This window comes from Pygoscelis adeliae, unplaced genomic scaffold (genome assembly GCF_000699105.1).
Source record: "Pygoscelis adeliae isolate BGI_AS28 unplaced genomic scaffold, ASM69910v1 Scaffold24, whole genome shotgun sequence".
NCBI lineage: Eukaryota > Metazoa > Chordata > Aves > Sphenisciformes > Spheniscidae > Pygoscelis > Pygoscelis adeliae.
The window spans coordinates 5,149,644-5,168,470 of record NW_008824806.1 but is presented as its reverse complement, the minus strand read 5'-3'; the positions used below and the strand labels follow the sequence as shown (position 1 = coordinate 5,168,470).

Here is an 18,827-nt window from a genome sequence, read left to right as displayed (position 1 = left end):
GGCATCCAAATCACTCTGTTACTATATTTGACCCAAGCTGCAGCCGTTAGAGTAATTTGCTGATCAGCATATGAGTAACCTGCTGACTTCAATGAGACTAGAATAGCATGAGATTAAAACATAAGGATGCATTCCCAAAGGCTAACTTTAGTCTCCTGAGTTTAATCACTGTAGTAAATGGAAAAATGGGGAATTTCAGAAGGAAGTTAGCTGTAAAACACTCTTCTTTCAGTCCCCCTCTAGAGTTGAACAGCCCTCTTTGACTTTCTGTTGTCTGTTGTGAAAGTCGGAGACAAGATTTTCATGCCTAAAGTTAGTTTTTGCTGCCCATTAGCTTTTCAGCACAATTGTGATTCAGTGTGCATTTGTTCAAGGCTGGTGCCTAAAGATATAACCTTGATGTTACCACTTTGTCTGCTGCTCCAGTAACTGCTGGATATTTGGCTGATTCTAACCAAGCGTGAGAAAGATCCATAAGTTCTTAAAGCTTTCTTGAAAATACTCAGATAAGTAGAGAACAAAGACTCAAATTAGCACCCCTAGCAAGAGAAGGGGCAGCATCCACCTTCTGTGGTATTTGGCTAATAACATGCATGTCCTGGTGTATTGGGTTTACGTGGCAAGGGTTTGGTAGCGGTGAGGCTTCAGGGGTGGCTTTTGTGAGAAGATGGCAGAAGCCTGGCCAGCAAGTCAGTGTACAAATGGCCTCCAGACTACCTACCATACTTCCTTGCCTACTCTGAATACAAGAAAGTGAGCAGGAGCATCCAAAGGATAAGGAGTGGAGCTGGGACTTGTGTCAGGGAGGACCAAAAGCAGGGCTGCACCACAGGAGAGAAGGCTGCAAGGGTGTCCCAGCACAGGCAGCGCCCTTGCCAGTCACCTTGCAGTCCTACAGGAGCTGAACCTGACAGGCAGAGCAGGGTGCCTGCAGCAGTCCCAGACATGGCAAGGGGATGAATTGGGCCCCAGGGTCTATCCAGAAATGGCAGGGAAGGGGGCAGAGACCAAGACTGCAATGCAGGTCTGAGAGCGCCATCCAGGAGACAGGTCAAAGACAGGGTTTAAGACATAGCGCACACAAGGACTGCACATCTGAGAAGTTCTTTTCGGTATGGATTGTCAAAACTTTTATGTTAACTTTCATGCTGTGAAGCAATTTATCATCTTCTTAGTAATCAGCATCGTGGAATGGTGTAGGTGTATCATAAATGTAGCAATAAGCACCTTGTATAAAAGTTCCCTTCCACCAGTTCCTTCATATTTCCCCCTTACTTAACCTTTCCAATTCATCATTCCCTCAGTTGCATAGCTAGAACTAAGAACTGTGTAGTGGAATTTACTATTCAGGTTGTGGGGAGCTTTTTTTTTTTCCTGAGATTGTTTTAAATACTTTTTTTTTATTGCTACATTATATGTGTTTTAGGTGTAAGTTCTGTCAATTCTCTCTTTTTAGTGCTTTAAAAAATATTGATGCTATTGCATCCATTGGCACATCAGGCTTAACTGACATGAAGAAACTAGCTAAGTGGGCAGCGGAAGCAAAACTTGATCCAAATGACCCAAACAATGCAGCTCTGATGCAGCTGATCATGGTGAGTGGCTTTTTCAGAGCTGTACTGCTAATAGAGCTGTGAAACACCTAATCACCAGTACCTTCTCAGGCAATCTGCGTGCATGCCAGGGAGGTGGTAGCATTTGAATTTGTGATGGGCATACTTGTGTGAGTGTTAAGAAGCAAAATATATATTAAAAATATGATTTATTCATCCATTTAGTAGTGGGTTAATGATTTATTAATGAGTATGATTTATTAATCCATTCAGTCATATTCTAGTGGTGAAAAATAGGTATAAGGGAATACACAAACTGATTAATTTATAAATTAAAAAAAATTATGGATTTTGTTTGTTGTTTCATTAAAGTGCAGGGGTATTCCCAGTGTACTTGTATGGTATTAAATAGGAGGTTGCTCATTAGTGACAACTGCACAGACATCTAGTGTATTGTAGAAATTGGGACTTTTCTAAACATCAAATTGAGGAGCTATTTACATAGCTGAAGTTGTATAAATGAATCATCTTTACACTGCAGCTTCCTAGGTTACTCTGCTATGTTATAGTTTTCCTACTCTTTAATGTTTTGTTTATGTTATGAGGAAATAGAATTTTATTGTATTCTTAAATGTGTAATCTCATGTACTTTGCTCAACAAAAACCTACTTTAAAACACTTAGTGTTTCAGTCTCAGTTTGATCCATCTCAATTGCTTTTGCTTAAAATGAACATCCTTGCAATATGCATGTAAGACTTAGAGAAGTTATTTTATAGACTTTTGCCACTTTGTATGAAAAGGTTTATAATTTTTTGACTAATTTAGGTTGCTACAAGTGGAGAGGCACTCGTTCCTGATTTCTTCAGATTGGAACAGTTGCAGCAAGAATTTAATTTTGTTTCTGATGAGGAACTTAATAGATCAAAGAGATTCCGACTCTTGCAGCTGAGAAATGGGGAGGTGGCAGAGTTCCGAAATTATAAGCAAGTCCCTTTACATGAACGAGAAATCAGTGAGAAAATCTTCCAGGTAGAATGTTACATGAATATTTCTTTTCTAGTTTTAATGCTAATAATGTTTGACTTGCAATTAAGTGAATTGGTCCCTTGAAGAATGTACAGCTATGCTGACGTTTTAAAAATGAGAATTTTATTCCTTCAGTCTTTTCTAGTGTTATTTTAATCTAATTAAGATAGCTTCCTTCCAAGGCAATATTTCCATAGCTATACTGTGGAAGGAGAAAAAGAAAACACAGCAACTGCTGTAGACACAAATGTTATAAGATACTTTTTTTTTAAAGGTAAGAGACTTTTTTTTTTAAAGGTGATTTCAAATATAGAAAGGTAATGCAAAGATAATTCAGGCTTAGGCTTATTAACTTTTGAGCCCTTTCTGTGGAGACTGCTGGAAGCAATGACTCTAACGAGAATTAAAACCTTTTTATGTTTTTCTCCAACCGATGTTGCAGTTATTCCTGTTTTAGTACATTGTTCCAATTAGCTTACCCTGTCCTTGCCTGTCTGTTAATTACCTTACTGAAATGCAATGTGTGCATTTTTTATTTGGGTCATCCTTCAATTATTTTTAATCTCAACTCCATTATTAGTGTTAAGTCACGCATTCTTTTGTTCTTTAGCAATTCGTGAAGCTAAGGAGCATTTCAGTGTGTTCATTGCCTTAGCAGGATCAGAATCATCTCAGATTCTGGCAACTGCTGCTTTATCCCTACTTCTTCTTACATAAATTTCTTTGAAAAATTCCTTTCTTCCATTTCTTTTGGATTATATCTTTTATTAAAGATACTTATTAATTCAATCATGTCTGGCTCTTTGCAGTAAATATTTTTCCTTTTTAAATTTTTAGATTAGTTTTGTATCTTTTGTTTAAAGATTGTGCCACATCTTTGATATAAATTTCTGATCCAGTTGATTTTATGGACTTTGTTCATTTCATGTTATTATTCAAAATTGAAAACCATAGTTTAAGAATTATTTGGGTTTTTTCCATTAAAGGTAAATTGGATACACCCATGCTCACCCATTCCAAGTTCATTTTATATGACATGATCTTCAAAACTAAGTTTGAAGTCGTATTGTTCCTAGTTGGTTTACTAGCTATTTGGCAAAGAAGTCTGAAAATTCATAGAATCGTGGAAATATTGTTTGGAAAATATTGTCTGGAGGTCATTTAGTCCTGCTTTGCACTGAAGTGGTAGTACTGTTGCCAGCACTAGATGAGGTCAGCTGTGTATTTGTCTAGCCAAGTCTTGAAGATCTCTAAATGGGAGATTCCACTGCCTTTCTGGATAACCTGTTTCAGTGCTGCACTATCCTTCCAGTGATTGTTTTAAAAAAAAAAAAAAAAAAAATTCATGTCCAACCTGAGCCTTCCAAGTTGTATTTAATGGCTGTTTTTCCTTGTTATATTGTCTGGAACTATAGAGATGAGTTTGGCATGCTCTTCTTTGTAACTGCCCCTCAAATAGCTGAGGGCAGATTGTCGTGGTTTAACCTCAGTTGGCAACTAAGCACCACGCAGCCGCTCGCTCACTCCCCCCCTCCCGATGGGATGGGGGAGAGAATTGGAAAAGCACGTGAGAAAAACTTGTGGGTTGAGATAAAAACAGTTTAATAATTGAAATAAAATGATAATGATAATAATATGATAATAGTAATAATACACAAAGCAAGTGATGCACAGTACAATTGCTCACCACCCGCCGACCGATGCCCAGCCAGTCCCCGAGCAGCGGCCCCCCCCGGCCAGCTTCCCCCAGTTTATGTACTGAGCATGACGTCACATGGTATGGAATGTCCCTTTGGCCAGTTTGGCTGTGCCCCCTCCCAGCTTCTTGTGCACCTCCAGCCTTCTCAGTCGGTAGAGCATGGAAAACTAGAAAGTCCTTGGCCAGTGTAAGCACTACCTAGCAACAACTAAAACATCGGTGCCTTATCAATTTTGTTCCAATCCTAAATCCAAAACACAGCACTGTACCAGCTACTAGGAAGGAAATTAAATCTATCCCTGCCGAAACCAGGACACAGATATTGGATTGCTCATTAATCTCTTCCTCACCAGACTGATTAAGTTGAACACCTTGTCCAGTGCAAGAAAGACACTGAAATATTGGAGCAAGTTTAGCACAGAGCTACCAGAATATCTACAGGGCTGGAGCACGCAACGTACAAGGAGAGGCTGAAAGGGCTAAGTTTGTTTTAGCCTAAGCAGGCAAGGCTAAGGGGGTATCTTATTGCTTCCTTCAGGTACGTAGTGAGAAGGTGCAGAGAAAACAGAGCAAGACTCATCTTAGAGGCAAGATGATGCTAGACACAAGTTACTCCAAGAGAAATTCCAGTTAGATATAATGAAAACATTTTTCACAAAGAATGTATTCAAATTCTAGAACATGTTGTCAAGCAAGTTTGTAGAATTGCCATCTCTCGAGATACTGAAAATTCAACTGGCAAAGGCCCTGAGCATCCGGGTTGGAGTTGTTCCTGCTTTGTGAGGGTTTGGATCAGATGACCATCAGAAGTCTCTTCCAACTACATTATTCTAAGATTCTGACCTCTTCTTGTAGGTCATGTTGTCTCGGCCTCTGACTGTCTTAGTAGTCCTTTAGTGGACCCCATCCAGTTTCTCCACATGCTTCTTGAACTGGCAGCCCCAAACTGGACGCAATATTTCAGGTATGCCCTCACAAGTACCAGTTTGGAGGGGCTAGTAATTTCCCTTTGTCTGTGGGTCATGCTATTCCTAATGTAGCCTGTGGTTTGCCTTTTACCAAAAGAACACATCGTTGGTTGTTATTAAACCATAACCCCCAGATTTTTTTCAATATGGCTGTTATTCTTCTGGTTGCTTTCCAGTCTGTGCCAGCACATGGAGCTACTCCACCCTCAATACAGAATTTTGCCTTTTCTTCATTGAGACTTCAGTTGTCATAGTCTTCAATTATCAAGAGCCCTCTGAATTGTGGTTCAGTCATTCGTTGTATTAACCACTCTGCCTAATCAAGTATCGTTGGCTAAATTGCTGACAGTGTATTGTCTCTCCTCATCCAGGTCACTGGTGAAGATACTGAGTAATATTGGCACTATAATCAATCCCAGGGATACTTTGCTAGTTAGAGGACACTAACTGGACATTGAGCTATTCATCCTTACTCTTAGAGCTCAGGTGTCCATCCTGTTTTCAATCCAGCAAGCAGTCCGTTCAGTCCATTCAAACCCATACTTCCTCAGGTTATCCTAACCAGGAATAACTGCATTCTACTTGTTGACAGTAGTGATATTTTCAGTCTATATCCTAGCTCTATTCCTAAATCTGATAATGGACGTTTCCTGCTGTCAGTTAACTGCGGTAGGCCACTAAGCACCATACAGACACTTGTTCACTCCCCCTCTCCCTCCCACCCTGGACAGGGGAGAGAACAGGTGGAGCAAAAGCAAGAAAACTCATGGGCTGAGATTGTTTTTTCTTTCTTCTTCCTCTTTCCTTTGCTTATAAAACTAACAAATGAAAAAACAAGTGATGTAAAGGCACTTGCCACCTCCCACATGTAGACCGATCCCTAGCCAGTCTATAAGCAATGGCTACCTTCCCCAAAATCCCCTTCCTTTCTGTTTTACTGCTGAGCATGACATTATATGGCATGGAATATGCTTGTGGTCATTTTAGGTTAGCTGTTCTTCTTGTGTCCCCCCACAGCTTCTCACAGACGCCCAACCTACTTGCTGGGGGGGGAGTTGGAAAAAGAGATAATCTTGACACCATTTTAGTCACAAATTCAAAACATAGTACCATACCAGGTGCTATGGAGAAAAGTAAGGCCATCCCAGCCAGACCCAACACAATTAGGCCATGAGATTATCTTCTTTTTTCCCACTAGGTGTTTCCCCAGGTGATTCTGTTGTATCATCCTCTCCAATCTTTTTAAAGTGTACGACACTAATATGCAGTACTGCTATGAAATCTTCTTTTGCTTTATATTTTTGGTTCCTTGCCTTCCTCAGAAAAAATGGGTCCATGATCTCTACCAATAAACCCAGCAGCATGGGCTGTAGGATTTTGGTAATCCAAGACATGCCATGCTCATGGGCAAGCAGAATGCCTTGATACATTTACGGAAATAAAGCAACACAAGTGCCTTGAGTCAAATGGGAAGAGTTTCAATTTGGTGTTCAACACCAGAGTTGGGGCCAGTCAGTCTGTATCTATGATCTTTTCCTGTTTCTTCTGAAAGTTTATTTAATGCCAATAGTTTAGTAACAGTTAACGAGTGCTAATTAATGATTTGTGGTACTTAAATCATATTGCAGTAGAAAGACTGCTGAAGGGAGTAATGCATATGCATGTACCAGTTAGGCATTCAACTCCCATTATTGGACTTCTAGCTTAGTCATTACTAGATCTGCCTAAAAATTAAGATTTCTGGCTCAGAAGAGCTATTATTTTATTTTGTTGCTAATCTGGTCATTCAACAATAATTATTATGCACTGGAAAAGTTAGATTCATTGTGGAAATAATGAAGCACTGTGTTTCCAGAATGCTCTTCCTGGACCCTTTATCTTAGGAAAAAATGATGTTCTCTTAAGTAACAACAGTAGCAAAATGACCTGAAGATTAATTTTACTGAGTAGCTTTTACATGATAACTAGCTGTGGTTCTAAAGCCAACCTGATTTGCAGACTGCCGTTAAGCCGCAGATCCTCGGAGACCCCCTGGACTTGTAGGCTCTGTGTTTTGCTTGGAAGCTGAGTGTCAGCTCTAGCCTTTTCTTAATTTATGAGACACTTTCCTGAACTTGTGAATAAAAGTTGCTTCTGACAGTACGGCCTTCATTGTAGTCCACCAGAATAGTAACACAACCCTGAGAAGTACTCCAACATACTTCTCCCCAAGAACCAAGTGCTTCTCGTAAATCTTTTTCCTGTGGTGGTAACCAGTATTCATCTCAGCCCCTCAGTTAGGCTACAGACTCTTTTATCGAACATCAGGCAAAGCAAGATCTTCACACGCTGGCTGCTTACAGAGCTTTCACTTTTTCACAATGTACGAACAAAGATTTTTATTACGCTATTAAATCTCTTCAATAATTGTTTCTCAGCAAACCCTCCCACAAGTAGAGTTTCTTCCACTGTTAGACACTACGAAAACTAGTTATGTGTATTAAAACACACTTCAGATTTCAGGTCATCTTCCATGAATACTGCATCACTTCTGTTTATAAAGGGTTCTCCCTATTGCAGCTGCAGTAAGAGAAGCCATTTCCAGTTCAAATGGAATTTCAGTTTACAGCCACAGGTCAAAGTTCAGCTTTAAAAGAAGAGGGAAATCTTCAAGTTATTCATAGTAATTTAAACCACATGAATCTTGTAACTTAATGGAATTCTTGTCTCTATTCATGGAAGTTTAGCAATGCTATTGCTGTATACATTAGCATTAAAAGTAGCTTTTTAAACCTCTGACATCTGTTTTGGTTTACTGTGATCCATACATTAATATTAATGAAATATTTACCATTTTTCTTGTATGTAATAAAGCACTGAATATATATCGAATCACAAACTCTAGTAAATATCTTTAGGACTATGAGAAGAGACTGCAAGAGAGGGATGTGACTGACAGCAAAAATTACCTAGATGCACACAGAGCAGTTGTTGCCAACTATCTACAGAAGGTAAGCTGCAAAAAATATGGATCCACCATATTTCTCTAGGCCATATGTTGCTTCTATGCTTGGATGCTTTATTTCCATGAATACTAAAAACTGATTCATCTCTAAAGATATCAGTAGGTCACATTTAAAATTCCAAGCTAGGCCTGAAACTGGTCTAATTGAACAAGTAGAGGTTTGTGAATGACTCGTTAAATGTTGTTCAAAAGATGCAATATACAATGACCAGCCATTCTGGATTTTTCTAGCAGTTCTGTAAATTCTTTTTTGCTCCAGTGTCCCAGAGATTTGTACTGTTGTGTCCCAGGTACTCACTGATTTCCCTCTCCTCTCTATTTTCATTCTTATAAGCTGTGACACCAAGAACTTAATTATCTCCATGAAAGTGGCCCTAACTGCTGTTAAAAGTCATTTAATGCAATACACAGAGTGATCACATTACCTTCATTGTGTGGTATTAGAGTAACATCATCTCTCCCTTAGCTTGATTTACATTATTTTTCTTGTCTGTTCATTCTGTTAGGATGACATTCTCTTTAATCCTTACGGAAAAAAATTATAGGGAAACATTGGTCATATAACCAAGAAAAGTTTACAATTCCAGACTATTTTGGCAAAATAGCAAGTGCAAAACATGGCTACTAGTTTCTTACCGGTACTGGAAATACCAAAAAGTATATGAAATCCTAGCCAGCCAGCAAAACATGTAATATGATGATAAGGTTGATTTGATGTAGAACAAAACAAATCATCTGTTAGAAAGAATGGTTTGTAAAAGAATCAATCATAGACAATGAAGAGTGTTTAAATCTTCCAGACAAGCGCCAAAGCCTGGATTCAGTATGACAATATAAAAAAATTTATTTTTAACAAAGCTGTCATGTCTGTGTCAGCCCCATATGTTTTGCATGGTATTTAAGTGTGTACTCAAACACACTGAATAATAGTATAGTAGTACAGTGTAACATACATTATAGTACCTTTATTTGTCACCCTTTTTAAAAATAATATTTGGATATTTTACACTTTTATAAATTGTTAGATGTGCTGGAAAATTAGATTGCTCACATCAGAACTGAAATTCAGTTCACTCTGAAATGTGATCTCTATATGCCTATCACTTCAACACAAAGAATAAGAATAGTAAGAGTAACTTAAATAAAAACTGTCTGTTAGTGTCATTTATTGTTGTGATTGTTTCTGATGAATAGCTGTAAGTAGATAAGACTTCATTTTCTGATTGCATGCTTTCGTATGTTCTTATATCTGGCTAGCCAGTATGATTCTAGAGAATCATTGTAATCGTAAAATGAGCTTATATTACGTTATGAAGAAATATCTGGTGGAAATAAAATTTTCCTTGGACCGTGACTCTTTTAAAACTGGGGGGAAAAAAAAAGAATGTATATTTGGACATTTAGTTTGTTTTTAATAGACAGAATGCAAGTATTTGCAGTGGGTTTGGATTAGAAATGTACTTTTGTCTCTTCTCCCTCCGCATTCACAGGTTCGAGAATCAGTAATAAACCGTTTCCTCATAGCAAAACACCATTTCCTTCTCTCTGACCTTGTCAGTGAAGAGGAGATTCCTAGCCTGGGGTAAGGGAGCTATCTTTATTTGTTCTAAATCAAAATAATTAATGTAAAACCATCTCTGATCTTTTTTTGCAAAGTGTATTGATGTGACCAACTGATGCGATTTTGTGTTTAGTATAATACATAAACTTCTAATCACTATGTACACCTCTGCCAGTACAAGCAGTGTATTGATACACAAAGTATGTAAAAACTTTTTTAAGAACAAGTCTGGTTTTGGCAGAAGTAATGTGACAGTACGTAAATAAGATTTAGCATGATCTAATGCATCAGGCTGTGATCTGAGGAGCTGAACATAGCCCTAGGTGGTGGCAGACTGAATGATTTCCAAATAATCAGCCAAGCATCAAACGTAGTAACACTACTACTGGTTCTATAGGTGATGCTCGCTTTGAGTCAGTGCATATGCCCTGCAGATAATGTGGGCATTTTTTTAACAGTCATTTTCTTCATTTTACTTCTCATGTATTTCTGTTTGCTGTTGCTGGATGTCGTCATATCCTGTTTACTTTCAGAAATGTTATTGGGCTTGGAAATGAATTCTTTTTTCTTTTAAGATTATTATTTGTTGTATTACTTAAGCACATTCTTTTAATTTTTGTTCCAAATCCCATACTTGTTGGTTTTGACATTTATCAGTCATCACAGCATAGATGATTCTTAATTAGTGTTGCTCACTTAAAATCTGTGTAAGAAAACAAGTTGTGAAAGATAGTTACTTTTTCTTTCATGTAGAAGTTGCTTGTGTTCACTATAAACGTGACACCCTTAAAGTACAGCCAAAGTTTTTTCAATCAGCAGTATAAATCTAAACAGTCCCATCTGCTGGAGATACAGAGACTTGCTCTCTTACAAAAAAGTTCATCCTATTTTTTAGTTCGTGTTTTCACATCACAGAATGGAAAAATCTGAACGAGACTATAATCAGCTTTGGAGTTGTTTTAAAATCAAATGCTTCATTGGTGTTTTCTTACCATGAATACTAATTCATATTGGATTCTGTTTGCTAATCTCTATATGGTTAGTGAATTTAAAATACACCATGATTTGCTTAAAGCATTTACTTAGTGAGATATTTCAGTAACTCATGGTTTTGTGTTATTTTAACAGTAATTACTATGATTTATTATGTATAAAGAAATAATGCTATTGGCTGTCAGTTTTGAAAGTAGATTTTGGAATGTCTGCAGTTAGTATCAGTGATGTGTAAAAACATATATCTGCTTTTTATTCTTTTCCTGTTTTTTTTTTTTTTCTTTGGTTCTGCTTTGCCTTGGGTTATAAGTTCTGAGGGTCCAGGGTATGTTGTGGCATATTCATTTTGCTTCCTTGCTGTAGCCTATTGTTTGTTGTACATAGCTGTGTAATTAGATTTTTTGCCTATTCCATACGGTGGTTGTCATCATCTGCTAGATACCTTGTTTATAGCACTGTAGTTTAGACCTATCTTGAAGCTGTGTAATTGTCATATTTGTATCTTACCTAGTTTTGGAAAAAAACCTTTTTTTGCACATTTAAGTTATAATTTCTGAAATATAAGACATGAGTGAATATAAGAACTGGATTGTGTAGTACTAAACAATTAAAACATTTTGACATTTCATAGAGTATTGTATGGCACTAACAGGAGCATATACTTCCTTTTTCTGTTAGTGCATAATTTGCATGTGTGTCATGGAAACACTAGAATGCTGGATTCTGTGCAAAAATGACTAAATATCTGTTTTATGATTATTAGTATTTTGGGACTCAGCCTCTTTAAACTGGCGGAGCCAAAACGACCATTAAAGCCAAGAAGAAAAGAAAGGAAGAAGGTCACAGCACAGAATTTATCAGATGGAGACATAAAACTGTTAGTGAACATCATTAGAGCTTATGATATTCCAGTGAGAAAAGCAATGATGAGGTATGTTTAAATGCCTGTTTCCAGTACAGATTCATTTTCTGGTTGCAGCTGTTTTGAGGACAGCTGAAGCAACTAATGTTCAAATTCAGCCATGTGTGGTGTTTTGATCCTCATGATAAAAACATATATACATTTACCTTTTTATTAATAATGATAAAGAACTGTTTTGTAAGTTTGTAGAATAATATGATCATTTATCAATAACTGCTAAATGCAAGAAATGTTTTACCAAAAACTGTATTCATCTGCGTGAGGAAAAAACTGTCTGAAAGATAACTTACAGCTTTGACAACATTTTAACTCTGGTAATATCAGATGAATTATACCTTAAGCAAGCCTGCTAGTTATACTCAGGGCAATTTTAATTCATAATATCTTAATTAAATACCAAACAAAAGTATTAAAAAAAATCCAATTCTTCATTGTGGGATACTGTATTTGCCTCCTGAGTGTAGCATGTTGGTCTTCTCCTTCATGAACTGTTTGTTTACGTTAATGGACTGAGCCTAATTTGGCTCTGACCAATTTTAAAGGTGACTATTACCTTCAGGCATATTAAGGCAATGCCTGCACTGCGTGATGCTGTGTCATGTAAGGGTACTTGAGTTCTGAACATTCTGGTTCAGTTCCAGAAGCAGTGTATTAGTGCAGCATTCTCTCTCTCTCCCAAAATGAATACACCTTGCATTTAATTCGGAGGTGTTTTCAAGCTGACCAATTACTGTGCATACAGAATTTAGCATCTTCTGCTGTTTTATCTCTTTACTATAGTAAAGGTTCTGCTGGATTTCTGTAAATAAGTTCATACTGAGGAAAGCAGTTCATATTAGAAACATGTTGACAGGAAGGAAGAGATGAAAATTTAAATTCATTATCAGTATTACAAATATAACTAAAACCCCTCCCAGTCTTTTTGCATTATATGATATCTTATTTTGAGCTGCTTTTTCAATGAATAGTTACTCTCTTATAATCTCTACTGTGGTGTTGTTACAAAAAAAGTTAAGTGGAAATACTATAAAAATAAACGTATTAACATTTATCTTATTTCACTCATGGGTTGCTGATTGTGTAAGATTCATATGGGTTGAATTTTGTTGTAGAGGCCTTGCCTGGATACCATGAAGTCTACACTGTTTATGAATTCTGTGGGGATTCATGTACTTAAACTGAAAAACCTGTGGCTCAAGGAGATTGTATGGGGGAGGCAAAAAAAAGAAGTCTGGGGTTGATAAGCTCTTCAGAAAAGAGAGCCTCCAGGCACAAAGCACTCTTTTGCAATGAGGCTTACAAGAGCTGTACACTCGCTACCCCTTTCTGGCATTCTTTTCGTGTTATTTGATCGAATAAATATCTTTCCAAGGTTAAAGTCATAACATAAAAATATCAGAAGTATTTCCAGAATTCTGAATGGTTAATACAGAATGTGAGGGATTCATATTTTGTAATGTGTTCTCTGTCTTTTCTTGTTGTTGTTGTTGTCTGTTTCCTCTGGTAGCAAACTTCAGCGACCATACAAATCTTCAAGGTCGTTTAATGAGATGTTTTCAGCCTCTCCGTCAGCTCAGAGCCCAACTGACAGCCCAGATTGGGCATTCAACCAGGTATATTACGAAACTAACATTTTCTTACATGAAGTTGTGGGCATTCCTCTTTTCCACAGACAGTAACATTTACCATCAGAGAGATATCTTATTAGTGAGGTTGGCTTGCCCAGTTCTTGATCTCCAAAAAGGTAGTAAAGCTGCAAGAGGTTCAGAGAAGAGCAATAAGGATGTCAGAAATATGGAATGGCTGCTGTACAGTGAAAAATGGTAGGGCTTTTCAGCCAGAACAGCAGTAACTGCAAGTAGGGGAGGAGGAATATGGTAAAGCGGCACAAAATCATGAGTAATATAGAGACTGCAGATAGGGATTGACTGTTCACTGGCTCTTTCAGTACAAGGGTGAGGGATTGTCAAATGAAGCTGGTAGGAAATAGGTTCAAAATAGAGGGTTGTGATTCTTCATGCAGCGATTAGCAGGTGTCCAGAGAAGTTGTTTACATGTATCGTGGACTAAAGAGGTTTGCTTGCGCTGAAGTGGGTATTAGACAAGTATTTGGAAGAGTGATCCATTGGGAGTTACTAAATAGAAAAGTCATTACAGGCTTAGGAAAGTCCTTCATCTGAAAATGGTTGAAGCCTGGAAGAGTAATAGGGGAAAATATCATATATGCCTGCTCTGTTCTTACTCTTCTGTATGTGTCTGCTGATGGCCATTTTCACAGCCTGAATTTTGGGCCCAGTGCACTCTTAGTCTAAACCAGCACAGCCGTTCTTATGGCTGATACTGAAACTACATTTGCTTGCTATTGAGAGCTAAATTGTGCATCCTTCTGAATGAAGGTGGAAGCCCTTCAGGGTTTTTTCCTGTTTTTCTTATGATTTGCCTTCAAAATTGTTGTTTCCTGAAAAGTAGAAAAGGTTCTGCTATATGCATTTGAACGCTAATGAAATGCTCCATTAAGGCATTTTTAATCACATTAGGGGTTTGTTGTGTCTAGTGGGAGTTGCTTATCTGTTACAGGGACCAGTTTCAGAGCCAACCAGGATTGTAGCAGTAGGCTTCTTGGATTACAGATAAGAGGATACAAGTGCACCTCTTTCCATTGGTGTCTGGATCACATGTTCTGTTTCAGTTACCTTCTCTGATTAGATAGCTTTCCCACTCTCAGGGGAAAATGTGGTTTTGCTGGTGTATATAAATATGTCAAGTATTCTGAATATGCATAAGTTTTTGGAAATGCTAACATATAAAATATTTTTTAAAGTTTCATAAATGCTTAGAAGCCTGGGAAATGCCATATTTAAGGTGTATTAAAGTTTAACTGGACTGGACCAGCCTGATCTCCACAAAGTATATGTTTGTTTTTCTAAATACATGAAAATGTGTAATTTAATATGTTCTGATTAATTTTTATAGCGGTCTGTTTCCTTTGTTTTGATCTCTACTTACAGGTTTTAGTCCGTCCTTTTGTAGAAGTTTCTTTTCAGCGAACAGTCTGCCGGACAACAACAGCAGAGGGTCCAAACCCCAACTGGAATGAGGAACTTGAGCTTCCGTTTAGGTATGGCAAAATGAAATCAAATTATTTCTGAGTAATAATAATTTAATTTGTGCATGCAAATTTATTCAAATTTTCCTGTTCTGTTCAAATCACTTTTTTGGTTTACTTAACCTTTTCAGAGCTCCTAATGGTGACTACAGTACCCACAGTTTGCAGTCAGTGAAGGATGAAGTTTTCATTAATGTTTTTGATGAAGTACTTCATGATGCTGTAGAGGTGAGTTCATAACTGAAGGACAGTGTACCTTACAGAATATTATGAGCTTTTTGCAGTTGACAGAATAAGACTTTTCAGTGTAATAGCTTTCACCCTCCTGTGCCTCTTTTTTCTCTATTTTGTCATTCCTTACGGTTTTATATCTAGTCAATACTGCAAGATTGTTAGAGGGAGCAGTGTTAACCTTTGTCTGTACAAATTAAGCTTGTACTATATAATCTGCTGCTAGAGTTGAACATGTGTATGTAATCTATTTTACTGGTATTTAATGAAATTGGAGATATTAAAATTGAGGCAACATATGAATTGTTATCTGAATTCTATTCTTCTTAAACTTCATCAGGATTTTTACTGAATTTCAGATGAATGATCCCAGTTCCTGTATTTTTTATTACCTATCTTTTTATGCTCTGTCTCATCCTGTTTTACAAGCTGTTTGGTGAAGAAAAAATCTTTTGGTTGTATATATTAATTTTTTTGAATGAGATAAAAATTGCAAGTACTAGTAATGAGAAATTTTTGTAAGCTCTCAGTGTTGGCTAACTCCTTCCCCTGTTGAAACCAGTGAAAGCTTTCCTAGTCAATTCAGCATGCACAAAAATAGCAGCACTCACTGTTCTTGAAAATATAACCCCAAAATAAATAATGCCCACATTTCACTGAGAACAGAATTCTGTCCTCAAAACTGAAATGGAATTTGATGCAGCAGAAGGAGGAAAGACACTGACTTGAAACTCAGATGTCACTCTAGCCTTTCAAGAATTTTTTTTTTTAAATAACTTGTAGGCTGATCATACTAAATTTGGAAATCCCTGATCGGCAGTACACATGAAAACAATGCTTCCATTCCACAGGGTTTAGTTAGATTTTCATACGATTTTACCTTCAAAAAGCTTTTTTAAATACTAGTAAAGTATTTTATTAGAAGACCATAGCTTAATTTACTTTGTCTGAGAAGACTCTTGTGGACTCCTTGTCAGATTTTTGATTTCTCCATCACAGGTTATACAGGAGTTGAACCCTGAAGTGCAAGCACATTGTACCATGGATCATGACGTTCTTGTGTTTGTTCAGCATCTGGCATGCTTGAAAGGCATGCAGAATAGTCATTGCCATGCTAGTAACTGAACTTATATTTATAGTAAATTATTAAAACAATACAGAATTTTTATTAATGCCTTGATTAAATTGTTGATTGAATTAAAGGAAATTAAGCTGTCTTACAAAGTTTTATGTTGGGCAACTTTTTAATAGGATGATCGTGAAAGAGGAAGTGGAATCCACACTCGTGTTGAGAGACACTGGCTGGGATGTGTTAAGATTCCATTTACTACGATATATTTTCAAGCAAGGGTAAGTATCAATAACTTAAGAGTAAACCTCTTAAAATACAGAACTGGAGAATGGAAAGGGGCTGGTAATGGCATGTCAGATTTAATGATGTTCTCTGTACCTGTTAGTTTATTTTTATTTTTATGGAATTGTTTGAAAATGTCTTTGAAACCACTGTGTTTTGTCAAATTTGGTGAGTATTTGTCAGCAAGTTCAACGTTTTGAAGGGAGAAGAAATAGACAAACATACTTCCACACTGACAATGCAGCCTGGCCTCCTTCAGTAATGAGGTTAAAAGTGCAAATTCTTTAGGTGGTTTTGTCAGTGGCTTTTGAGATATCTGGTATTGCACGGCCTAGGTAGGTGAACTAGGAAAAGGAATATCACCTAGATAGGTGATAGGAAACTTGACCTAACTCTTCTTTTTTCACACTTTTCATGAATCACCAGATTTTCACCCCTGCCTCTCCCAGTCCCTTCTTTCCTCCATTTTTAGAACTTTTTAAGAGAAGCTTTCTTCAAGAGATATCAACAGTTAGTCATGGGAGTGATAGTAAAACATGCAGTTCGTCACAGGGGAAAGGCATTTTTTTGTCCAGCCACCTATCCTTGACTTAGGTTAAGGAAACTAATTTTTCACATCAATAGTCCTATCATATTGTAGTCTTGCTGTAGGACTCTTTTTCTGCAGGGCAGTTACTTTCATGTGTAGATCAAGTCATCATATCACAAAAGTCTCAGTTTCTTACTTCAGGAAGATTCTGACATCAGTTGCATACCTAATGACACATTAATTGGCTCTTCTCTGGCTATATGGGGCACTTCTCAGAACCTTGAGTGCTTTAAGACGTACTATGAGCCTCCTGGATTCTTTGATTGGAGGATAAGTCTGTAGGGGTCTCATTCAATTTAAGTGCAGTGCTTGGAGTTCAAAGTGGTTTTCTTGGGCTCTCCATTTGCAAGGCATAACAGAACATAATTGTCACGGGATTCAAGAAAGCATGGGATTCTTTTCACTGTTGAGAAATTTTGGACAGTTTATGTCTAACCAATGCTAGTCCACTTGCTTCTGCTAGATCATTAATAATATTCTATCTTCATCTTGGGAGGTTAATCAATGAATTTAGGTGTTTGAGGGTTGTGGTGCCTGATAGAATAAAGCTTTCATTGACTTCAAAGAAGATATAAGTAGTAAGAAGGTCTAGCCTTCTTTTCATGAGTCTTTGGCTATCCTGTGCAGACAATGTCACATAATGTGACCACTGTTGTTAAAGGTCAACAAACGAGAAAGAACAAGATCCTTTACCCTTTTTAGGGAAACGTTCCATGCTGAATGCATGAAATTCACCTGAGAAGTGTGTCTTCTCAGAGTCCTGAGAGACTTAATGGGCAGATGTAGACATTTTAACAGACTGCTTACCAATATGTAGTGAAGGACACAGCCTATAAACCATCTTTGAGGATTACCAATACTGATGTCAGCCTTTCTGTTGTAGAACCAGAGTAGCTCCAAGATTCCTGTCAGATGCACTCCTGACTCTCTTTGAGGAGGTCATAGAATCATTAAGGTTGGAAGAGACCTCCAAGATCATCGAGTCCAACCGTCAACCCAACACCACCATGCCCACTAAACCATGTCCCTAAGCGCCTCATCTACCCGTCTTTTAAATACCTCCAGGGATGGGGACTCAACCACTTCCCTGGGCAGCCTCTTCCAATGTTTAACCACTCTTTCAGTAAAGAAATTTTTCCTCACATCCAATCTAAACCTCCCCTGGCGCAACTTGAGGCCATTTCCTCTCGTCCTATCGCTCGTTACTTGGGAGGAGAGACCAACACCCACCTCGCTACAACCTCCTTTCAGGTAGTTGTAGAGAGCGATGAGGTGTCCCCTGAGCCTCCTTTTCTCCAGGCTAAACAACCCCAGTTCCCTCAGCCACTCCTCATAAGACTTGTTCTCCAGCCCCCTCGCCAGCCTGTTATGTTCTCCAGACCCCTCACCAGCACCACTCACAACAAACAGGTGTTGCTGTTTGCGATTCCCTAAGCATAGTGTGAGTGCCTGCATAAATCTTCCCAGCATTAGAGATTTTTTTCATTTGAACAGGATTTCTTACTGAATTTGAAAAAGCCTGATCAGTCCAGCGGTTATATCAAGGTGCAATTAAGTTTCGGTAGCAAATAAAGCATTTCTTCATCCCGTTCCACTACACTGCAGCAGAAATTCTGAGTGATTTATTTAGAGTTTTCTCCTCATCAAAACTTAATTTTGTTCTTAAATGTTTGATGGGCCAGCCCGTGAGTCATCTGTTCATCTTCCACATCTGCTGAAGATGTCCTTCCTGATGGCAGTCATCTGAATTCTGCCCAAGTCAGGAGGTTAATCTTCTCACTTTTCTCTTAAAGCGATGTACTTCCACTGTTGAGACAGGC

General features: G+C 37.8%; 1 protein-coding gene across 1 annotated transcript in view; it reads left to right on the top strand.

Moving 5' to 3' along the window:
• CC2D2A (coiled-coil and C2 domain containing 2A) overlaps positions 1-18,827 on the top strand; it is a 53,772-nt gene that overhangs the window by 21,953 nt on the left and 12,992 nt on the right. Inside the window, exons 16-24 of the mRNA XM_009324098.1 lie at positions 1,457-1,595; positions 2,380-2,583; positions 8,145-8,237; positions 9,742-9,833; positions 11,569-11,736; positions 13,235-13,340; positions 14,736-14,845; positions 14,965-15,061; positions 16,316-16,414. Of these exons, the coding sequence (XP_009322373.1) occupies positions 1,457-1,595; positions 2,380-2,583; positions 8,145-8,237; positions 9,742-9,833; positions 11,569-11,736; positions 13,235-13,340; positions 14,736-14,845; positions 14,965-15,061; positions 16,316-16,414 (1,108 nt within the window). The remainder of the gene's footprint in view (positions 1-1,456; positions 1,596-2,379; positions 2,584-8,144; positions 8,238-9,741; positions 9,834-11,568; positions 11,737-13,234; positions 13,341-14,735; positions 14,846-14,964; positions 15,062-16,315; positions 16,415-18,827) is intronic.